Below are 24,580 nucleotides of genomic sequence, written 5' to 3'. Positions count from 1 at the left end.
GTTTTGTCGTGCTGGGAAGTGTCCTCCTCGAGCAAGACGCGCAACAACCAATGGGAGGAGAAAAAAAGCATTTGAGTGACTAAAAGGCACGGGAGCTCTCATGAAAAGGGCTAAATAAAGAATCGTACAAATGGTTCAAAGTCGGAGTTCAGAAGTTTGCTTTGAGGACATTTCAATACTTTGTGGTAAGTTGTAGAGGAGTGTGTTTGGCAAGCGAACAAGTCGTATTCAACGTCGAAATACTATATTCTTTAGCCACAAATGTTCCATCAAACAGAAGAATAAGGGGTATACATGCATTTCAGTCACGTGACCTCTGTAATTCTAGCCGCTATTTTGAACACCGCTGGCTAATGCAACAGCATCTACCTGCGTCTCAACTAGTTGAATTAATCAAAAAATTTGGCATCCGCACAGTAAAGTGAAGATGACTGCGCGGATTTCGAACTACTCCTGGTATTATTACGCCTTACAATATAGTTCCCCCTTTTATCCGCTTAGAAAATCCACATTGTTTAATTTTGTGTAATTATACTTTGTAGTGTAACACTTCACGTAACCATTTTTAAATAGGGAAAACGTGGAAGAGCTTGGTATCTTGACCTGTTTTGGAGCTATAGTGGAGAGAGGGAGAGGCTAAATGCTAACGCCGTCTGCGCTGTGTTTACGTGACTGAAGGCACGGGTGAAGACCAGACAGGTCCTAAAGAACTCGTCAAAGCTAAGATAAGAACATATCTCAGTATGTAAAAACGGTGGCCTATTCCTTTAAAACCAGTGACAGTTCGCTGCATCTAATGTTTGCAGACGTCTATCTGTATTTATGTGGTCCATAATCCCTCTCCATACACTGGTGAAGCCGACGTTCACTGCTTTATCTCAGGATGGGTCACAGATGCCAAGATACATCAGGTGAAGAAGCACAAAATGTACTTGGTCTAGGGCTGAAACAACTAATCGATTAATCGACAACTAATCGATTACTAAAATAGTTGTCAACTATTTCAGTAATTGATTCATCGTTTTCTAGTAAACAGACTAAAATAGAGCAAAAAAGACATGACAATTATGTATTTTGGATGAAAACCTACTTTTAGTTTTTAAAGTTGGGGTCTGCCGTGTCATGGACATTGTAAATTTCATAAATATCTGTCTTTGTCTCCTCCAATCAGAAAGCAGAATTAGCACAAAGAGCCTCCTACAACCGTTTACTTTAAGTTTACTCCATCAACATGTCCTCAAGTGGCGCCACTTTAGCCTTTCACAGCCAAGCGATTAATCGTAAAAATAATCGGTAGATTAATTGATTACCAAAATAATCGTTAGTTGCAGCCCTATATTGGTCACAGGAAGGGTAAGTAGTAAACTGTTTGCAGTATCTGGTTGCCTTTTGCGAACGTTAGCATGTGTCGCCACTCCTCTCTCAAACAGTAAATCTATGAGGGTTTACGTTGTTCTCCCCAATGGGCAGTTCATACCGGCCAGTGGGCGACATTTTAACCCCTTACCCCCCGCCTTGCCCGAGCACATTTCCTCCAGTTTGGCATTACCCAAAGCTTTTCGACTGGAGCTTAGAGCCTAGGCCAGAGTATATTCATGTAGGTAAACAGATAGCCTAGCATTTGTTTGTAGCCTAGCCTCGTTTGCGTTATAATGTTTCCTCATTGCTTCACTTACCTGAACCAAAGTGCTCACTGCACAGCACGGAGTCAGCTGTGAGTTCAGTGGTCTCTCCTGATGGCAATTATCCATTTACTGGGACTTTAGGAAACTTGTAGAAAGCGAGTCCCTTTTATGAGACAGGGTATTGCACATCCCACAGCGCAACAGGTGGATGGCATAACAGCGGTGTTCGGTATTCAAAATGGCGGCCACAACAATGCGTGACCGGAAATGCATGTATATGAATACAAACAGCAACTTTTGTGGGCAAAACGTGGTCAAAAAAATAACTTTCCTGTCTTCATCATCCATTTTCATAACCCGAGGACTAACAAGGATCTCGCAAATGAATGATTCAAACTCTTAAGCTACGACAACAATGAGCGCTCTTGACTACTTTAACGCGAATCGCATTGGGACCTGTTCAAACCATTTCGCCTCCAGTGTTTCTGTACAAGTGCTGATATCGCAGGGGGAAAACATCAGATTTAATGCCATCTACTGCTGACAGGACATGTACCGTTCAAAGCCCGCCCGTCGCCTTTGTTCTGGAAATCCTTTATTCTTTTTGAAGGTGCTGAAATGTGCCAACCGAGACGAGTTATTGAAAACTACCGAACGGTTTTTGGTCTCGTGGCGATCAGCGTCACACGCCGTGCAGCGAACAGGAGGAAACTGGAGAAGAGCAGATGCTGGGGAAAGAATGACTTCAGCCAGGTATCCAAGGATTATCAAGGTGATGAATGTACACAAGACAACACCATCATTATTATCGGATAAGATTTGCTCTCTGCACGTTGGATGAATAAACCTGTTGCTGCCTTCATGTGTTTCTATTGTAGCCACAGCTGCCTGATGGAAGCGAGGCTGCCAGTCTGCGCCATCGGCCCCTCTGACCACCACCAACCACTCACACACGACTCACAAACTCCATGTGTTCTCAAACAGTCTCCATTCCAAGTACCAACCAGGCCCTTCCTGCCTAGCTCCCGAGATCTCACGGGCTCGGGCAGAGCAAAGGCGACATGGCCAAGGCGACAATCCGGCGTGGTGTGTTTACATGCATGAGTCCCATGTATGATAAAAGTTACAGTATACGTTTGTTAAGTGGTGACGTCACAGCTCTACTTCCGGCTTCGCAGATGTGCGAGAAACTACAAAAAATTATTAATTCCACTGTTGCTGTACCTACTGCTATAAAAGTAATATTTACCAAAATCGCTACATCCGGGTTAGCGGAGAGAGAAATGCTAACGGCGCAGCAGCTACGCTAACCCCGGAAGTAGTGACTTTAGTAAATATTACTTTTTTAGCAGTAGGTGCTGCATTTTTGGCTAATGAGTCTGAGAAATAAGTAGTTTCAGTAACTCTCTGTTTCTCGCATTTTTGCAGCTCTGCTAGTACCCAGAAGCAGAAGTTGTGACATCACGCTTAAACGTATAGAAGTCTAAATGTTTTACAAATTTTATAAAATGCAAAATCGACCACCTGGTCTTCTAGAATGTTGATGTTAAGTAAGTAATAATATATTGTGTTATTTCCCAGATGTCAGAGTCTAGTATCATATCATGTCGACCAATGAGACAAGCCTTTCCTGTGAACCAGCCTATCAGATCCAATCAGGAGCAGGGGAGGAGCTTGAGGAGCCTCATTTTGCAAACAAAAACGTTTTTCTGGTTAAAGGGGCTAGAAAGCTCACAACTGCCACCTCTGGTCTTATTAATAACCGCACCTTCGATATTCAGCTCGTGCATGACGGCACTTCGGACCCGAATGAACACCTTAGCCATTAGCCATTAGCCAAACGGACGCACATGTAAAAAAAAAACGCAACTCCAAGGGAAATAAATAACTTCAAAAAGACAATATAGAAAAATACCATCTATATATAAAACATGCAAGGAACTGTCTGTGGCTCGCATTGTCGGCTGAAATAAACATCTTACCGTCAGATGTCCTTCGTGGTGATCGGGGAAGTGGATGAACAGATACTCCGTGGCCACGAGCTGCATGATCGAATCTCCCAAAAACTCCATTCTCTGGTTGTGACCTCTGCAAAGACGACGACAAAACAATCCACATTATTAACCGGACAAAAGCACTCTTTTAACTTCATTTAGGTTTTCACAAACGGATAAATCGCTGCGTTACTTAGGATGCGGAGGCTGCGACTAAAAGCCACCAATTAAACCGGCTTTCAGAAGTGGAAAAACACATGTTGTCGTCAGTTGTGATTAGAGCGTACAGTTATTTCATAAAAAGAGGTTTAATAATTGGGGTTCTTTGTCTTGCCACAAAAACACGTCAGAAACGGTTAATTGAAAATGGACGCACACAGTCAAAGCTTTTATTTCAAAATGTTTTTTAAAACACATTTCTGTTGTATCTGGTCCGAATGAAAGGGTTTGGAAGAAAAAACACAAACGTGGCCTTTTGTTGCTTTGTTTTGGCTGAAAGATGAAACACTGTTAGGTTTTACTACAGATGCAAAAAGGAATGAGATTTACACAGAATCAGTGAATAAAAGCAAATGACCAATGTGTGGGATGAAGAGGACAGCATTACCGAGTGTTTGAATGAGATGATATGAATTCATTACATCGCAACAATGGCCTAGGGGTTAGGTCACAAGTGTTGGTTTGGTTGGTTTTATTCATTTATTCATTTGCAATGGAAGGCTTGAGTCTAAACAGAACCCGCAAAAATAATTAAAGGTTGAGGCTCATTTGGCTCCTGTTGCTGTGCCGTTGCTGCGCGGTGACATTATCGAGCAGCTCCTGGTACAAAGCCTCCACGAGTTTTCCATCTTCAAAGAAGGTCCTTCAGTCGTCTTCTGTAATCTGTAGTTCAAGTGTCGAACGTTTCGTCTCAGGAGTCTTTAGAAAAAAATATAATGAGGTTTTAGGCCAAAAAAAAAAAAATGGTTTTAGGTTCTTTCCACACGAAGTCAAGCCCAGGACCAAACCCAAAAACATTTTATCAATCCAGCTCATCATCAACACGAAACCGGTGTTTTGGGGGTCTGTAAACGAACATTTTCCAAACCAGGTCCCAGAGTGGAAAGATCTCAAAACGCCGTTTACGTGGCTCCATTGTTAAGAAGTCTCTGCAACCTTTCCTAAAACGATGACATCACATCCATAATCCAAAATCTACTGACCTTATAATGAGTTGAGACTGACAGTGAAAGTCCGTTAACTGACAGTATTTCCGATTTAGTCTCGTGACTCTGAAGAATAAATTCACCACATTGTCTCTTCTGTAGAGCGGAAATCCATTGAGAAGCTTCGTATTTGCAAGCAGGGTTTTTGTTATTTTTCAGAAAGTTTACTGCGCATGCGCCATCTACAGTCTATTTTCTTTGGTAGCTCCACAGCGCCTCACACGGGAGATTTTTCTTCACAGATATCAATATAATTTCAAAGATATGAGTCAATCCATGAGGACGCACACATTTACTGAGTCGACTCCGTATTTACAGATAAAGTTTCTAAAACTATAAGCGTTAGGGTGCTCTAGTTATCGTCGACATAAAATCCCTGCAAATTTGGACGACTTCATGTGTCTCCCCTGTTGAGCTACAGCTACCATGAGGCTTTTTCAGCAACCCTCTGATGCCGAGGAGCCTGATCGACCTAGAAAAGGCCCTGCAGCCCACTTCTATTGCCTCACAGTGGGTCCTGCAGCCGCTCTCTCTGCATTGGCCTCCTTCCTTTCATGGGCCTCCTCTGTGCCTCCCAAGGTCCACGTTAGAGGTCGACCGACAAGGGTTTTTCTAAGGCCTGTGCCGATTTCTGGGGATGTGGAGAATAATCTATAATACACTCACTGTTGAACTGTGACAGCAGGTCACGCTTTAGTAGGGGCACAGGGCTGATTAAGATAAGATAGATGAGAAACTTTATTGTCTACCCCCGAAGGCAACAGAAATTCGTCTTTGACAGGCTCAAAACATGCACAAGGCACATTTAAAATCAACATAACAATAATGAACAACAGTACTATTATTTGTGACCGTTCAAAGTGGAGATTGCTTTTGGAACAAATGACTTCTTATAGTAATTCTGGACATTCCTTGTGGGTGCTTCAGTTTTAAAGACAAAAGTCAGCAGATTCCAAAACAAGAAACAGTAAGTCTCAATCTCTTAAAGTTTGGAAATTACGAGCAAAAGTCTGCTATCGCTTTTGGAGATATCGGCCTTTGATCAGCATGATATCGGCCGATACAAAAAGGGCCATTTTGCCAAAGCTTTAGTCTTTATCACTTACCTTTTCTTCTGTTTTTGCCCAACCTCAGTCAACAGACACGTTATCCGACAAAATGAACCCTGGTTTATGCTGAACATCTCTCTCCTCCCTTCATTCCCATTTCCTGCTGTTCAGTCCGATGAATGAATGAATGAATGTTTTCAAATAAAGTACATTGAGCTTGAACTCAAGGTGACTGTGGTCCAGACTGAGTGCAGGGAGCGATGCGGCGAAGGGGTTTACGTGAGTGATGGGAGCACGAAGCATCACGGGCTTTTAACAGAGGGCAGCGTTTCATCTGAGGTCTCCAGGGACGGCCGCTCGGAACGCACTCCATTTGTGAAAATAAAATGGAGGCTTGAGAAAGACGTTCGCAGCGCCAAAGTGGTCAGAGACGAGTGGAACCGGGACTGAATCACCATCCGTTTTATCCAATCAGGGGCGTGCCATTACGGTTTGTCTGCTTCACTTCGGCTTCTCCCACAGCGCTCATCTGTTCAGTCTCGCTAATCAAGATGGTTTTAGGCTCGCGGTCATAAGAAAGGAGAGCTCGGAGTCAACCATGAACAGATGATTAAGTGGAAGTTTAAGTTAAGTTACAGACCTTGCACTGGATTCTTTTCTAATACAAGAAAATAAAGTTTTGTCCTTCAGTACATCATAAAAGCAGACATTTATGGGAAAAAAGGGTGATTCACTTCTGGCTCAAAACATCCTCCGTTATAGGGGGAATTATGGATTTTTTTTTGTTGATAAAACAAAACAAAACCTGTTTGATATTTTAGTGACCCAGCGGCTGTATGAGCACGGCCCTTTGCTTTCCATCACAGAGGCCTGTGATGCTCCAGGATCGATTGTTTTTAGTGTCTGACGCTGGTGTATGAATGAGAGTGTGAACGGGTGAGCGCTTTGAGCCTGATGTAGGTCCATAAATGTGATCATTCCAGTCTCAAGGGACAAACCTGTATAAATAAAGGATAAATAAAATTAAAAACTACCATTTATAATGTGTGGAAAATACTGTACTGGGTTTATGGTGAGTACTGATGTCATACGAGGTGAGAACCACAGCTGTAGATTACAGTTTTCAGCAGTGAAAACCTACCAGAAGGAAGGTGGGTGAAGTGTCTTGCACAAGGACACAACTACAGTGTGCACCTGCGGGATTCGAACCGCTGTCTCTCTGATCACACCCCGCTCTACCACTGAGCCACTGTCACGCTTCAATGTTATGATGAAACGTCTCAGTTACAGTCATTTTAACAGACCTGTGTTTCTGTACTTCTATATGAAAATCGTCCCACAATCCACTTATGGGTCCCGACTAGGGTTGCAAAATTCCAAGAACTTTCAACATCAGTAAATTTCCACTGGAGTTAACGGGAACATCCGGGAATGAATGAGAATAAACAAGGAAGTAACACAAGTTTACAGACTGATAAAGTTGTACACTGAAATATTTATTACAGGAGAAACGTCTCCCAGAATACATCCACTTTGTACAGTATTGCGTTTGTCATGACGAAGCAATCACAAAAAAATGATAGAAAACATCTGTCCCATCACTTTTTAGAAATAATATCTGATGGAGAATTATAGAGTTAATTCCGCCTTCACACATGCCTTGCAAACCTTATCATTATTGTACTGTCAAATGGGAACATTAACTTGTGGCCTAGTCAACGTGGCACAGTCTCTGTGAGTAGACTGTTAGTGCCTACGTGCAACCTAGATTATTTAAGTCTCTTCATATGGAAGCATCACCAGACTCTGAATGATCAATGCCCTGAACACTGTATTGACTGTTCAAATGTCTCCAGGCCTGTAATACGGTAATAAACTTCTTCCATGTAAGACATCCATGTACCCCGTCTCTCCATTCACATTTCATCCGGACTCCTTTAGTATTTCCCTAACTGTATCAGATTTAGGTTAAGGACAGATGTATCATGTTTTGACACCACAATGTGGAGCCTCACACTCCTTTTATGGGTCTGGATTAGAGGTCGACCAATATACCGTGCCGATATTTGGGTATTTCACAATATCGGCTATCGGACGATTTAAGGCCAAAAAAGGCCAATATCTCCTGAGCTAAAAATGATAATGAGACTCCGAGATCTGCTAATTTTTGTCTTCCAAACAGACTCCCTCTGAAGTAACTACTAAACATGAATGTCCTGAATAAAACCCATGTTGGTCGACCTTTTGTCTGGATGGGTGGGACAAATCCATGACTTACAGTTCACTACTTGTTTATTCCACAAAAAAAATCGAAAATTTAAGCTCAGTTTTTCTTTAGTTTAATTTAGTTTATCTAAGAGCTTTGACCGCTTTTAATTCTTCAAAGATTCCCAACATTTCCGAGCTTAAGTCCCTATTGAAAGTTTCTTGGAAAGATATTGGGAATTTCCTTTGCATCACCCTTTAGGAAACCTTGGAAGTATAAGTCACTTTCGTCCCAAAAGCTCGACGCAGAAGCAAAAACTCTGGTACAGCTTCCACATAAAGTGAAATGTGAGCGTCTGATGCTGCGGCTGCATCAAAGACAAAAGGTCGCGTTTTACGGACGTCTTTTATGGTGCGTGGAAAAGATGGACTTGTATAAAAGCATATGGCGGGGCTGTAACTACGGGCGTTTGTGACACGTCCTGTTTACAACGTGGCGGGGGTCAAAGCGGGAAGTGGAGATATGGCTCGAAAAGCTATTCAGAGAAAGGAAACCGAAAAAAAGTCATTTAAATTGGCCTTTGATCCGTGGAAAAACACTGGATGTTAGAATAAAATAAAAAAGTGCGCGCCCACATAAAGATAAAAGCGCACCTTGATCTTACACTTCAGTTCGGTCAGAAAAACAGAGACGGACAGCGCTGAAAAGCTGTAAGAATTTACTCTCTCTGAGTTAGGAATGTGCATGGAATGAAGACATTATGTAGACATTTATTTATTCAGGCAACTCCATTACTGCTTGAATGGAAGTAAAACGACCTCGAAAATGCAGAAGGCTACACAAGGAAATGAATCTGTCCATCTGCTCTGTCAGCCTCCATGTTTACCCTGAGCGTTTTTTTTTTTTACAAACAGTCACTGCTTTACCTTATTTTCTAGACTATTTTTCAGTAAATGTGTGGGTGACGCCATATTGTTTTGGTCTTTGCATTTCTTATCCCGTTTGGTCAATTTTCTTCCAGCCAAGGGAGAGAAGAGGACAAAGATGAGGATGAGAAGGAAGAGTAAGGAGGCAGTGGAGGAGCTGATCAGTGCAGGACACCACGCTCTGGAACAGGGACAAACCCAGGAGGCGGTGCTTTCGCCTAAGGGGGCGCCGCTTTTTTTCCCATCAACATCACGTTCAGCCTTGTGCATCTTCTTAAAGCAGAACTACGTAACTCATGCACTCATGTGGCAAAAAAGACAAAGGGAGAGAACGATATTGTACATTATGCCACAACTCAATGACACAATGGGTTACAATTTTTTTTTCACTCAAACTTGGCTGTAAATACTGTTTAAGTGGTGCTAGCCCGAAGTTAGCGTTGCCCGTTAGCCTGTTAGCTTCTTCTTCGTGATTCTATTAGTGTGTATTGAGCCTCCGACCCAGAGGCAGGGAAGTTGCAAGCATGGTTTTCTGGCCAGAGACACCAGGTGGAGATGAAAGACCCTCCCCAATCATCCCATTAATACTTGTATTACCCCCAGAGGGACTACGGAAAGGATTATTAAGGTAAACAAGCTTCTTAGTTCTTCTTTTTTTATTTTATTTTATTGACCTTTATTTAACCAGGATAGTCCCACTGAGATTAAGAATCTCTTTTTCCGGGGAGTCCTGGCCCCAGAGGGTTTCTTTAAAGCAATACTAAGTAACTTACCATAATAAATCCTTTCCTTAGTCCCTGTGGAGGTAATACAAGTGTTAATGAGATGGTTGGGGGGTCTTTCATCTCCCCCTGGTGTCTCTGGCCAGAAAACCACAATTGCAACTTCCCTGCCACCAGACCGGAGCAACCAATACACACTAATGGAATCTCGAAGAAGAAGCTAACAGGCTAACGGGCAAAGCTAACTGTGGGCTAGCCCCACTTAAACAGTATTTACAGCCAAGTTTGAGTGAAAAAAATGATTTCCATCGTGTAATTGGATGCACGATATCCCTCTGTCCCTTTGTCTTTTCTGTCAGCGTAGTATTTACTCTCACGGACAATTAATGAGTAATAAAACACAACTTGCTACAACATCTGCAGTTGCGCTTATGGCCTCTAGGGGCAAGAGTTACTCAGTCCTGCTTTAAGCTCTGGCAGGACAAACTACAATACTATTTATCCCACTGTGAGTTAAACACTGTCCATGGCCCGAGAGAGAATATATTGATGGTCCCACTTTAGTATTAAAGTATGTGGCAAGCTCCACACTGCCCAACAGCGCCACCCACAGTAGCAGAAAATATTCCAGTCTGGTACGGTCTGTTGAAGGAAAAGCTTGGGGAGGAACCACTGCAGTGCATAACATCACCGGGGGAGTCTGTCCAGCTCCTACTTACTCCGCCAGGTGTGAAGCTGAACATTTCCCAGGACCTTCTCGTTGTGTTTGAGAAACTTTACGATGTGGGATTGCTTCATCTCGACCCAGATTTGCCTCCTTATCCTCATCACACATGGGACGCTATAAATCTGTTCACTCATGTAGACGACTACAATAAAAACTTGAACTATTTTACGTACAGCCAAGACACTCTTCTCGTTCCGTAAAGCACTTTGAACACAAATCGAGCTTTCACAAATGAACTTCCCTCGCCTGCTCCAAATTATTAAATGTTAAATTTAAGCACCAGACTTGTAATACGGCGAAAATGAAATTAATACAGCAATTTTAATAATGGTTTTCAAAGTGAATTAGCCTATTAGCAGTGGGGCCGCTCGTTCCCCCCCGAAAGCCCGATAAGAAAAACAAAGCAGGAACAATTTAAATTCACCATTTTCCCGTTTGAGAAGTGTTAATGGAATAATGTCTCCATTGAAAGTGCGGTGTATTCATTTGAGAGCCGTGTGTGGGAGATTAGGCCTTTTTAGCGCCGCGCTCTCTCCGCTGGTTCAGACTTAATGAGCGGATACAACAGGAGTCAAACACATGCTCCCGTTTAAAAATTCAAATTGTAAAATCACGGACAAACGAGCGCCGAGGAAAATGAAGAAAAGACAAAAACAAAACCTGGGGAACAGAGAGAAATCGCTGAAATCGGGGCTGGGATACTTTCGGTAAATGTCAGGATTGTCTCAAACTGTTGGAGGAGTCTGAAAGGCCCATTACCTGACTCGGTTTTTCAAGTACAGTAGGATGAAAAGCAAAAAAGTTAAGGCGAGACACAACAGGGGGAAAACATGGATTTTTCTCGCAGTTTTTACTTGTCTCTCCCATGCACTTTCATTCACAAATATTGACATTGAGTAGATAACGCTGTAATCCGAATATGGTCATTTCCTTTCTGGGAATCCACAGCGGCAAAAGACTTAGACTGTAGAAGGCCTTTAGTAGACCTTCTACAGGCATTTCTTACAATTCCCAGTCCAACTTATTGAGCTTTGAACGGCAAAAACAAGGCAAATCTCCAGCTTCTTCAAAGACTAAATATCCCAAAATCCCCTCCGAACAAATCTATGCAACTAAAATATCAACTAAATAAAACCTTAAATTAAAATCTTGGCTCCATTATTTATTTAGTCTCTGAAAGTATATGTATGTGGGTCAGGGTTTATACAGGCAGAAGCAAGTCAAAATTGAATGCTTTTTAATGCCATTGTTAAAGGAACTATACAGAGTTTCCATCCATCCATTTTCTTCCACTTGTCCGTTGCCGGGTCGTGGGGGCAGATGTTGGAGCTCCTCCTGCAGGTGGTGGGTCCACAGAAGCACGGCCTCACGATTAAACAGGCCTGTTGGTCTCTCATAAGGTGCTTCTGAATCGCACTTTGTCTGACCCGTCACCTAGGACCTGTTTGCCCTGGGAGACCCTATAAGGAAACGAAGCCCCCGACCACAGAGCTCCAGGATCATTCAGGCGCTCAAACCGCTCCTCCACGTTAAGGTGGCGGCTCCAGGAGGGATATACAAGGATTTTCCTCCCCTACATGTTCCAGCCATGTCCTAATGTGTAGAATGAGCTCAGACCTGTTCACCACAACTGCCTCTAAAATCCTGCACTGTCACTAAGAAAGTCGTTACTTTGGGTCCGAAGTGCCGTCATGCACGAGCTTAATATAGAAACTGCAGTTACGCGTAAGACCTGAGGTGGCAGTAGTGAGCATAAAATGACCAACTTGCATCTAGTCTCTTTAATGCCCAAATATTATTTGAATGCCACAAGCGCAGAACTAAAGAAATCAGTGCATACTTAAATTCTTATGATTGGAAACATTTCATCAATCAGAACAAAGATTATTGGACAAAATGGGCAACTTTTGAGTGAAAAACTAAAGCTGAACACGTCTTAGACCATCTTCATTTTGGTATTTTCAATGAACTTGCTGACATTGAATTTGATGTATTTTTGATTGAAAACCGAATACTTTAGTGAAATTATCAAAATCAAAATAAAGTTTCCAAATTAAACCACATTTCATCTAACAACATTTTACAGTAGAGGTCCCTTTGCTCTACAGCAAAGCTTACAAACTATCTCTTAAATCTGAAATGTCCCTCTCCACCGGCAGCATCTCGCCTTAAAGGGGCTAGATGCAAGTTCGCCATTTTATACTTACTACTGCCACCTCAGGTCATACCTGTAACTGCACCTTCTATATTAAGCTCGTGCATGACGGCACTTCAGACCCGAAGCAACACCTTTGCAGTTGTGGTGAACAGGTCTGGGCTCATTCTACACATTAGGACATGGCTGGAACATGTAGGAGGAGGAAAATACATCATTTTAACATTTTTGCAGGAACATCACCAGGGATAAGTTCAGCAAATGAGGACAAATGGACCAACAAGTTAAACATGCGACAAAAAATCTTCCGTGCAGAGGGAAAGGTCAGCTCAGAGAACGAAGAGCCACACATTCTGCTGCTGCTGCTACTTTACGACTAAGGACAAGGCAGTACATAAGGTTTTACTGTGAAGAGAATATAGAGAAAAGAGTGTGGGGGAGTCGAAATGACATTGCAGATGAATCAAAACGTTTGTAAATGCCTGTGATTTCTGTATCAGTTCACTTGGCCATTTCACTCTTCAAAATAATGACTTTCTGTGTATTTTCATAGCATTTTCTTTGCTGTGATGAAAAGCTGGAGCTGTGGATGAAGAATAGTCCCGCCCGGAGTTGGAAAGCGCTCCCTGTGTGAACAGGTGTGAAAGGCCGTCCCTCCCACGATGCATCAGCGCCGGGTCTGGCGGTCAAGTGTAGAGGCGTCCAAATGGAAGGAGCGAGTCGCCGCGGTCTTTGGGCATATCCAACTTTAACCCGGAACACTTTTAACAAGCTAAAAGCGGACGGCGGTTTGTAAAAAGCACAGGTTCAGCGCCACAAACGGGTTCACGACTCTGTGGGATTTGATGAAGCGTTGATGGGGGATCAATAGTAAAAAAAAAAAAAAAAAAAAAAAAAGTACAGGCGAAAGGAATCTCCAAACATACAATTTTCAAATGCTGAAGCGGATATTGCTCTTAAGGCTCAACATCCGTCCGACTGACAACACCTTTATAGCACTTTATTGGAAAAACATGTATCCCTTGTTCAACTGGCTGACAGAAAAGTCATTATATTGTGTGGATGGGCCCAGTTACTACAAACCAAGTCTAAACAGCGAATTTGCCCAAAGATTTCTGACCTGCCCTCAATCCAATGACTCCACATTTATTTTAACCCATTTGCAATCATTTCCACTGATTTTGAAGCAAGATTTGATCTGGTCTGTTTCCCTATTGCTACTTAAACTGTACACAAAAGGGCAAGGCTTTATGTCGTGGTAAAACTGATCTTCCAAAAGCAGCTAATTCGTGGCTGCCAATTCTATTTTCCCACAATTGGATTCCCCATTGTCGCATCTTCAGGCAGTATCTTCGTTCTATATGAAACAGCCCAACCGCGTTAGCCCGTTTCTTCTCTCCTTTGAGCTCGGTATGTCCTCCGTTTGACCGTTAAAAGCTCCAGGCCGGAGTTCATTCAGGTCCAGACCCCTGCACTCTTCATCCTCACACGTTTTTCTGTCCAGTCGGAGTGGCCCAGTTTTACGTCCAACCTTTTGGACCACGATTGTGAAGAAGTTTCAGCTTTCAAATCCCACTGGGCGACATTAGCCTTAAACGAACTGAGGGAAAGTGTTGTAGCACCAGCAATACGGCTAAAAGAGTTTTACCAATGGCACAATATAACCCAGGAAGAACAGATCTGAGCTTCAGCAGTAGAACCAATGTGAACATGATTACCTGAGGATTATTCAAAACTGTATGAATGAAGTTTTTAATATGTTTGTCTCCTTTACTAGTCAATAGTAGATTGAGAAATAGAGCTGTTAACCTCTTAACCCCCGCCTGAACAAAGCACCAGTTCGGTTTCACCCAGGTCTATAAGCTTTTCGACTGGAGAGTGTACAGTGTAATGCCTCATTTGCTTATTGTTGCCTTTCTGTCGCGTTTTCGTCACGTTTCTGGTCGAGTTTTCATCACATTTTGTCGCTTTTTCACGTACTTGCATCGTTATTTTGACAGTTTTTTCGAGAAGCTTTTAGATTTGTGTAAAGCCAAAAAGGAGAAAATTGCTTTGTGGGTGGGTTTAAAGGAACAGGTCACCGTTTTTCCATACTGAGATATGTTCTTACCTGACCTTAGAGGAGTTGATACACACCTGTCTGGTCTTTGTGCGTGGAAGAGCGTGGTCGCTTCCAACTTCACCCCGTTTGGAGCCATAGGAATACATTGGGAGAGGCCAAATGCTAACAACATCGTTACCCATTTTGCGTTACTGAGGGCACGCTCAAAGACCAGACAGGTATCGCATCACCTCGTCTAAGCTCAGGTAAGAACATATCTCAGTATGGAAACTCAACTCAGACTACTTGTACACATGACTAGACTTGCTGCCGGACAGAGAGGTGTCTCCGATACGTCCCCTCATCTCCAACTAGTCTCCAGTCCAGTGAAGTAGACCCTTAAGTTATAGATCAACAAGATATAAATTAGTTAGTTAGTTAGTTAATTTATTTTCTTCGGTCATTATGAATATTTAAATCACATGTTTTCCAAAGATCTAAGACATTATCCAATAAGAAAACACATACATTAAGAATTAAATCTAAATGATGCCTGACCGAAGGGGTTTAGGCTGAAGCCAGGACTTATTCTGCCTAACCCCTTTTACAACTGTGACTCTGTGTCCAAAGATGGCACATTATACACTTTCTTTAATACCAACGATGGTAACACTTAAGCACAAAACTTAAACTTCAACAAACAAAAATTATGCTATGTATCCTCGATTGACTTCTCTTCTAATGGTTTTCATTCAAGTGTTCTATACTTCTCTATCATGTTTGACTTATACATTTTCTTAAATGCTTTAATAGTTTTGGAGCCCTTAAGTTGAATAGATAAACCGTTCCATAGATCAACGCCTTTAACTGATAAACACCTCCTCTTAGTATTACTGTGCGCCATAGGTTTTTGTAGCAGATCAGTTCCTCTAAGGTTGTATATAGATTCTCTAGTTTGAAACATCTCCTGTAAACACTGAGGGAGCATGAGATTGTGAGCTTTGTACATCACCACTGCTGTGTAAGCATCAACAAGATCATGCAATTTTAAGATATTTAGTCTGATAAAAAGGGGATTTGTTGGAGCCAAATCAAATGGAAATTGAAACATAATTGTGGCAATTAACTAATGGCAAAAAGTGCAGTCACGGGTAGTAGACTGTGTCAATGGGTCTTGTTCGGTGTAAAATGTCTGGTTAATGTAAAGGTTGATAGCAGTACTGCAAACTACAGTATATTGGTGCTTCTATATGTCATTATACAACTGTACATTTCATTACATGTCTCTGCATTTGACCCATCCTTCCTGTCTCCAGATGTGGACGCAGCTCAAAATGAGACTATCAAACCTCTGCAGCTTCATACAGATAATCCCTAACATTTAATCACAAACAGGACAGACTTACATCATTAATCCAAACCAATTTCTGAAAATTACTCGCAACTTCTTTGACTACTACCTTTTCGACCGTTTGACATTGCCTTCATGTTCCCCGGGTCGGTCTAACGCCTGACAACAGCCGGCAGAAAATGACTGATGTTACTGCAATAAATGGAGAAAGAAAAAAAAGAAGAGACATTTCGACAGCGCGCCCCAGACAAAGCAGAGAGAGAAAGGCCCGATTTCCCATGAGGCCGTGGGGTTACAGCGGCTCTGGGCCGGACTGCAGATGGGGACGGTCCCTGGTCGGTCTGGTCTCTGTGGTCCCTAAAGTCCCGGAGTCTTTGGGCTGTGAAGGATTAGAGCCGGGACCGAGGAGAGAGCCTTCACTTTGAACATGACGTTTGAGGCGATGGAGAAAGGCTCGGTCGCGATTAGCCCATTTATATTTGGATTCAGTATGTAATCATTTAGGATTATTATTTCTGTTTTAACAGGGTTTCTACAGGACGCAGCAAGTCAAAATCAATGCCTTTAAATGCCATTTTAACAGAACTGCAGCTGGATTAGTTTGAGATCATAGTGTTTTGTATTTTTGACGAATGTATGCAGTGAAACTAGTTGATCTTCTTTTTACTTACCTGAGGAAACCCTGTTTAAGTATGTCGTCTGCTCTTACAAGTAAAAATTCATAATAAGCCATGGAGTTTTCTGTCTGTGATTGACAGCGGTTTCCATGGAGACCCACACACAAGGGGAAAAGGAGGCGGAGTTAGGCATGCTGCTGTCTCTTGGCTCAAGAGTGAGAGGATCAGACCAGGGGAAACCAAACTTTGCATTAGCCGAAGAAAACTCCATTGTACTTTGTAAAGTAGACACAAACACCCACGGAAATCCCTACCTTTCACATCCTACACATAGTTGTGAATGTCCTCCCATTGAAACCTGCGAGTAACATATTATTTGTTGTCTTGAGATCTGGTTGAGTTCCCATTAACTTACAATAGGACCATAGCAGCGTCTCCTCTACCAACGTCCCAGCACCTTAAGTCATATTGCACTTCATTCCACTACTGCAAAAACGGCTGCCAACATCAAAGCCGTGTTTCTTTTCGTCTGTAGCGCCGTGAGGACTTACAGCGTGAGGTGGTTGAAGCCCACGGTCCTCAGGGTGAAGGCCCGGGCCAGCAGCCGCACGTGGGTGAACAGCACGCCGATGGAGTCCTCGAAGCTGGTGAGTTTCTGGAGAACCGGGGAGGTCTCGATGAGGTGTCGGTCGCTCTGTGGCTCCTGGACCTAAACACACAGGGCCAACATTGTGAGAAAGAAACAGCGGTAGCTTTAAAATAAGGAACTAAGGATGTTTTTTTGTTGTTTTTGCTGAAATTACTTCAGAGAAAAAGGTGAAGTTCACTATTAGTCTTTGTTCCTTTAATGGGTTGCAGAATAGTGATGGATATGTGTGGATAGCTTCCCCAAAAGTGCTCAGCTAAAAGCTAGCTGTTCATGCTACCTGTTAGTTTGGGTTTTTCGACCTTGCTCCCGTGTTTAAAGTAGACCCTAGGTTCAATAATTACTTAAAAACTGGCAAAAAAGTTTAAATGGAATGTCCTTTAGGGTAAGGAACTTCTGAAGCCGGCCTCATTTCCAGCCAATGGCATTACTACATCCAGGTTTTTCAGTCGATGGTTACTACACTTAACAATGGACAAAGATCTGGGTCTGGATTTAACAGACAATATCGCAGATACCATGTTCCTTGGAAGAGTTAACACGACCCTCCTTTAGGGATAGAGAACATCAGCGAGGCGTGAGGAGTTGAGAATTGAGACGCTGCTCGAGCTGAGTCTCTGCTTGAACAGCTGTCCCGGATAAAAGTATGGAGAAGAGTGGTGAACGACACCCAAAATATTGCAGAAACCAGGACTCAAATCAATGCCCCTCTAACCTCTAGACAATCGGGTAGCGCTTGTGTGAGCTTTACATTTGAAAAAACAACCAAAAAGAGAAACAACAGCAGTTAAAGAGAGGGTATTATGCTTTTCACAGTTATTTGAGAGTAATTTCAAACACATTTAACACCCTTTGGTTAGAAACGGCTACATTAATCTAAAACACCTCATTCAAGTCATTCTTCCTCCCCTCGCCTCCCCTTCACATCAAACCTCTGTAGTGTCAGTGTTAATATTTACAACATATTTCAAGTAAAGAGGAACAAAGTGATTGCTTCAGTGGGTAGAATTGTCTGTGAAGAAGGTCAGATACTCTTCAGGATCAAAACGTAAGTATAGGCAAAAAAAGAGAAAAATCCGAGGCACTCCGATACCTGGTTAAAAGTCCGTTATTGAGTGGACATGCCGACGCGTTTCAGTCACATTCGATCTTCTTCGGGGCATACTACTTTATTGAAAGGACTCAATAAAGGACTTTTAACAAGGTATCAGAGTGCCTCGGATTTTTCTCTTTTTTTGCGTATATTTCAAATTTAGTTTTAGTCAAATAATTCTCTCCAATTCTAGTCTAGTTATTGTCAACTAAAATGGCATGTAAATTTAAGATTAATTTAGTCAACTTAACAATTAAAATATTCATTGTAATCATATCTAATCAATGTCCTCCACTACATGTCTGACAAAGCACAGATCTGTTCCTCGGGCAGTGAATTTAAATGATATAAGGCTCTTTCAAACTGTCATTGGAAGTTTTGAGGATCTCGTCTTTTCATTTTTGTTTAGTCCTGTTTAATTTATTCGATGAACATATCTGGACATTTTAGTCAGAGTTTCAGTGTCATAAACAACTGTAAATTTAGATTTTGTTTAATTTTTTAACAGAAAAAAAGGACTTTGGTGCTCATGCGATTGAGGGATAAGCGTTTTCAGAGATCGTGAGGATAGAAAAGCACTTCCTGGTTAGGCAGGAGAAACATAAATGGTATTAGCACTAGGAAAAGCCGCTGGGGAAGATTCAAAGATTGCTCAAACATGCACTAACAGTATGTTTTTGTTGATGGAACAACATTGTAACACGCTAAAAAGCTATAAAAAGCCAAAGTACACTTACAAGTACACGCTCACAATTCTCCAGACTTGCCATCAGTTAAAAACTAAAGATCACAGCCACAAAGCCCTTGAACGTAATAAAAGTCTGCAGTTCGGTAAGTACCGCTGCAGGGCTCGGAAACGGCAGATGGAACTACAGTCATTAAGTGCGAGGCCCAACAATGTTCTCCGCTCCGGTTCAGTCTGGCTGCACAAGAGTCCATTCATTTTCCCGCGGAATCACATGAGCACAAGCGGCCGTGCTTTGGGGAGTGTTTCAGCCTTCAGCTTTGGGGAGTATTCGGCGAACAATAGCCCTGATTGTGTTTAACTGCAGCTGATGACGCCTTAAGTGGTTTAAGAACAGAGGCGGTTCACTTCATGGGAATCCATCAGCCAGTGGCGGCTGGTGGTGTAAACTCTAGGTGGGGCTGTTGCTGCAATGTGCACATGTTGGATACATTTTCATATCAACAGTTACTGCTGCTTGTCAGACTAAAAAGAAGCATTTCACAACATGTCAGCAAATACCAACGTCTGTGGGTATTCAGACTCAGAGCATCAGTTTATGTCGGCTGAGTCACTCTTGTCCTTACGTCTCATCTCGTCCTTTGAAATCCCACAAACTCAACAGCACTTTCTCCACTACATCTTGTGTTGCCAGCGAAAAGTCCCATTGCAAAGAGTAGCCCAAAAAAATAAGAAGAATATCCGTATAATCCACCGGTGTTAGCGAGTTTCTCCCAGTGTTTTGAGGAGCCGCGTGCGAGTGAATGTGACCAATGAGGAGCCTCTGCATCTACTGGTCACCCATGTTTGCGTGTGTTTGACCTAAAAACTAGTCCGTTTTCTGTTCTTTGTCTTTCCGTGTTTTGCTGTGGTACAAAGCTCAATAAAGGCACTTCAGAATATGGTTATGTCATGACTGGAAAGTCTGCAGAAGCGACTAAAGTGGAGATGCTGTTGCAAGTGTGTAATGAAAACGATTCTCAACTTAGTTCTGTAACATCTGCTCGTTTGTATTTCTCCCGTCTTTAGCCGCTGCTGTCCCCAGATAGTAAATGATTTGGATTACAGTCTCATCTCAGTCTCCTTTCGTGCTACACTTGGATACCAAACATGTCAATATTTGTGAATGATTGAGTATGCACGAGAAAGACCAGAGCCGTGGGAACTTATTTTGGTTAGGGGGTGCTGAGGGACAAGATTGACCTGAAAAATGCTTTCTCTGTGCTTATTTCCTATTAAATAATATATATATGTGATACACAAACCATCCACCAGGGGCTGATGCAGCACCCTCAGCACCCTGGGTTCCTACGGCCTTGAGAAAGACAGCGTTTCCTTGAAAACCCCAAAGCGCTACTCAACAAAACGCCAAAGAATAAACATCATAAAGGGTGAGTTTGGTCTATTAATTGCTCTGATATTCAAATGTTACGGGACAAAAGCAGCAAATGAATCTCGATATAGACAACCGCATTGGAAAACGTTCAAAAAGACCCACATTTTGGCTTCACACATGCTTGCAGTCCACAAGAAAACGGCCAAAACGAGAAGAAAAAAATAGTGATTCCCATAAACTTTCAGGCAGCTGCACCTGATCTCCGCTTACCAAAATAGGCTTGCAATGTTTAAGGTTTTTTCCCCCCAAGATTAGATTTTTCTTCTCCAGCCTTGTAGCACCAAGGCCAAGCCGTCCAAAAGTCATTGAAAAATAGCCTGGTTATTCAAAACATGGGACCTTTAAGTTGGATCGCGGCTCCTCGCTCATTAGAAAGTCGGACTGAAACGCGGCAGAAATATATGCTGCGTGTTTGTGGAGCAAAAAGAGATCCCAGCTCTAATTAGGCCTCGAGAAGAAGCTAATTGGTCTCTATGTGCTGCCGCCGCTGCTGCTCGGGCCGAGGCTTCTCATCCCGGGGAAACGTAAATACCACTCTTAAAGGAGAAAATATTGGTTTAGCATCACACGAGTCTGGTCTCAGCGCGTCACCTTCGTAAACAGTGAAACAGGAGACGCCTCGATGTCGCTACGCAGGGTTTGGTAACATTTGGCGTTATGAATGTTGTGAATAAATTGTCCCAGGCCAGAGCAGAAACAATGCTCGGGGAACAGAGCTTTCCCTGCGCCGTGACAGATCTGTGGTTTAAACAAACAGCGCTCGAAACGCCAGCCCCTCAGAGCACGTCCAGAGAAAACGGTGGAACAAAAACAGAGCTCACTCGGATTGGAAAGGTGTTACAGAAACAAGTGTAAAATAATAGAAAACGAAAGCACCAAAAGGAAAGTAATGTGTGTTTGACCTTCTGAATCGTTGGTGGTTTTCCTTCTATTTCAAGACTATTTACATTGTAGATACTCACTGAAGGTGTTTATTAATGAATGAACACGTGGAATAGCTCATATAAATTCTTGCTTTGATTACTGCTTTACACTTTTGACATTTTCCCACGACCTTATGAGGCTCATTGTCAAGAATAAAGGGAATTTAAAATATTAAATATATTTTGAGTTTTGCTCCCACGTGCTCATTTGTAGTTTTTAATGCCTTGAATGAGAATCACATCAGCCTTAACCTCTGAACTCCCGCCTTAGTTTGGCTTTACTCAAATGTGAAAGATTAGAGCTTATAGGCCAGTGCAACGCCTCATTTGAAAGCTAAGACCTGCAAAACTGATATAAATGGATCTGTTTCCTTGCGTTTTGGCCATAAACATGCTTTTTTTTCATTGCTTTTTTGTCACTTTTTTGTTTTGTCTTGTTTTTGTTCCGATTTTGGTGATGTTTTTCATGAGGTGTTTAGATTTGTGTAAACTGGAGAAAACTATCTCTGTTCAGGCGGTGGTTAAGAAGTTGACCAAGCACTTTTTTTTTTCCAGTTTTACCCAAATCTAAAAGTTTCTAGACCAGAGCTTACAGCCTATAGGCCAGTGTAAAGCTTCATTTGAAAGCTAAGACCTGCAAAACATGTCTAAGCTTCTTCCTTGTTTTCGTTCTCACATTTTATTTTCGTAGACGGACAGACGGAGGATGGAGCGTGAGATCGACAGACGGATCGGCGCGGCGTCAGCAGTGATGCGGTCGCTGTATCGGTCTGTCGTGGTGAAGAGGGAGCTGAGTTGGGGCAAAGCTCTCGATTTACCGATCGATCTACGTTCCCACCCTCACCTATGGTCATGAGATTTGGGTCATGACCGAAAGGACAAGATCGCGAATACAAGCGGCCGAAAGGAGTTTCCTTCGCAGGGTGGCTGGGCGCACCTTTCGAGATCGGGTGAGGAGCTCAGTTACCCGGGAGGAGCTCGGAGTAGAGTCGCTGCTCCTTCACGTCGAAAGGAGCCAGCTGAGGTGGCTCGGGCATCTGCTCTGGATGCCTCCTGGTCACCTCCAGGCATGTCCTATTGGTGGGACTATGTCTCTGAGCTGGCCTGGTGTCGCCCCGGGGTCAGAACAGCTGGAGGAGGTGTGCGTGGATCAGGAAGTCTGGGCATTTCTGCTGAGACTGCTGCCCCCACGACCCGGCCCCAGATAAAGCGGAAGAAAATGGATGGATGGATTTTATCTATTTATATTAGTTTTTATTGTGTGTATTTTTAGTCATACTCTTTTATTTAGATTTAACTGTGATCAAGCCACAAAAAATGTGACCAAAGCATGTCAGATAATCAACTCATAAAGGTTGGTCTTAGCTATAGTCTATAAGCTCCAGTCAAGAAGCTTTTAGATTTGGGTAAAGCTGAACTGGAGAAAATGTACTTCAAAGAGGCTCAAAACATTTCTAAACTTTTGACTGATACTGTACTATTTCTGTGTTAAAGACTTCCATAGCTGCGCGGTTGCTACACGCAAACAAGACGAGGCAATTACAGACAAAACTTGTAATTGGCACAAATCTTAAAGAGTACATATCCTGCATAAGGGACTTCAAGACAGACTTAAAAACGTTCTACAGGTGCAGATCAAAGCGCTTCAGCAGAGGACGAAGAAACAAAGTGACCAGGATTACTTAAAACTGCGGCAACGGAGTGAAAACCAACTCCACATTTGTGTTTGACGAGGAAACCCTGCTATGACATGGTTTAAAGCTGAAAAAAGTCGAATTTGTTCGGTCCGCCTCTACCTCTCTTCTTGCAAATCCAGCAAACCAACTACATGTAAGCTTCAGAATTACGTAACGATTTCTTGCCGAGTTGGCTTCTCTACATCAGTAAAGAGAAAGCCATCTCACGGGTCTCACACATTCCCCACATTCCTCTCATCTCTCCCCATTTTATTCAGGAACGACACAGAGCTGCCTCATTATCAAAGCATTTTAATGGGAGAGTCGCCCGCAGCGTTGTGGATTCATCTCCCGGTTACGTCCACAGAAACGCTCCATTCCTGGCGACTTTCACGTATTTTTCTCCCTTTGGTTAATTAAAGGGAAGGCGTTTAAATGTCACGCATCACAACTAACAACATCTGACGGGCTTGGCGCTCTCGGGCTGGAGCTCTTCCTTCCGGGGAAATGGCCGGCAGCGAGGCTTCAAACGCAGAGAGGAGAGGGACGAGGGGAGGGGGATATTATGGGTGAAAAAAAGGGAGGAAAAAAAAGAGAAATGTACTTTTGAAATTGGCTTCAAAGCTTCCCGTACAGTCCCGAATCAGAGCGGAAGTCTTCTAAGGCCCGAATGAGCACATGTACCACAACAAAGTGGAGAAGTAAAGGACAAGGTTAAAGCCAGACAAGAGTCAAAGTGTTAAAAGGCAGCATGTGAAGAAAATCCCCAAAATACAGAATAAAATAACGCATTTTTACGGGAAATTTGTCAAAATCAACTTGTAACAAATTCTGGTATCTCCATGAACATTTGCAAATCAGCTGACACGTCATAGGATCTTTTCATCCAAGAGTTTTCCATTGTAGCATCAGATCCACATTAGACATGACTGCAATATTCAAAATAGTCTTTCGCCCATGAAGTAACAGCTCAGAGTTTCCCTTGTTTGGAAACAGGATTATAATAAGACCAACAGCCCAATTTGCTTCTTTAAAGCTGCCCTCAGCTCCATTTTGCCGGACAGAAATGGTTGCATTACCAACATTGCATCACTAGATGTTCCACCTTCAAACAGTGAGCTAACTTTGTGCCACAGGACAACACCTCCCCCGCTTCAACTTCCAACACACCTCTCACCATGTCAACACAAACACGTGCAGGGATCGCAAATGTTTGAAGCAGCAGACGCAGCAACATTTAGCGGCTAGAGCCAGAGCCAGAGTTTAGCATGAGAGGCTAACACAGTCAGAGTTTAGCATCAGAGGCTAACACAGTCAGAGTTTAGCATGAGAGGCTAACACAGTCAGAGTTTAGCATCAGAGGCTAACACAGTCAGAGTTTAGCATGAGAGGCTAACACAACCAGAGTTTAGCATCAGAGGCGAACACAGGCAGAGTTTAGCATCAGAGGCTAACACAGCCAGAGTTTAGCATCAGAGGCGAACACAGGCAGAGTTTAGCATCA

The 24,580-nt window shown here is 42.7% G+C and overlaps 1 protein-coding gene across 1 annotated transcript in view; it reads right to left on the bottom strand.

Moving 5' to 3' along the window:
• drosha (drosha ribonuclease III) overlaps positions 1 to 24,580 on the bottom strand; it is a 256,825-nt gene that overhangs the window by 45,240 nt on the left and 187,005 nt on the right. The window contains exons 25-26 of the mRNA XM_079576148.1: positions 17,170 to 17,327; positions 3,608 to 3,713 (exon numbers count right to left, since the gene is read on the bottom strand). Of these exons, the coding sequence (XP_079432274.1) occupies positions 3,608 to 3,713; positions 17,170 to 17,327 (264 nt within the window). The remainder of the gene's footprint in view (positions 1 to 3,607; positions 3,714 to 17,169; positions 17,328 to 24,580) is intronic.

Source organism: Gobius niger (genome assembly GCF_951799975.1).
Source record: "Gobius niger genome assembly, chromosome: 18".
Taxonomy (NCBI): domain Eukaryota; kingdom Metazoa; phylum Chordata; class Actinopteri; order Gobiiformes; family Gobiidae; genus Gobius; species Gobius niger.
Note: the sequence above shows the minus strand (reverse complement) of the source record. Positions and strands in the feature narration are given on the sequence as shown.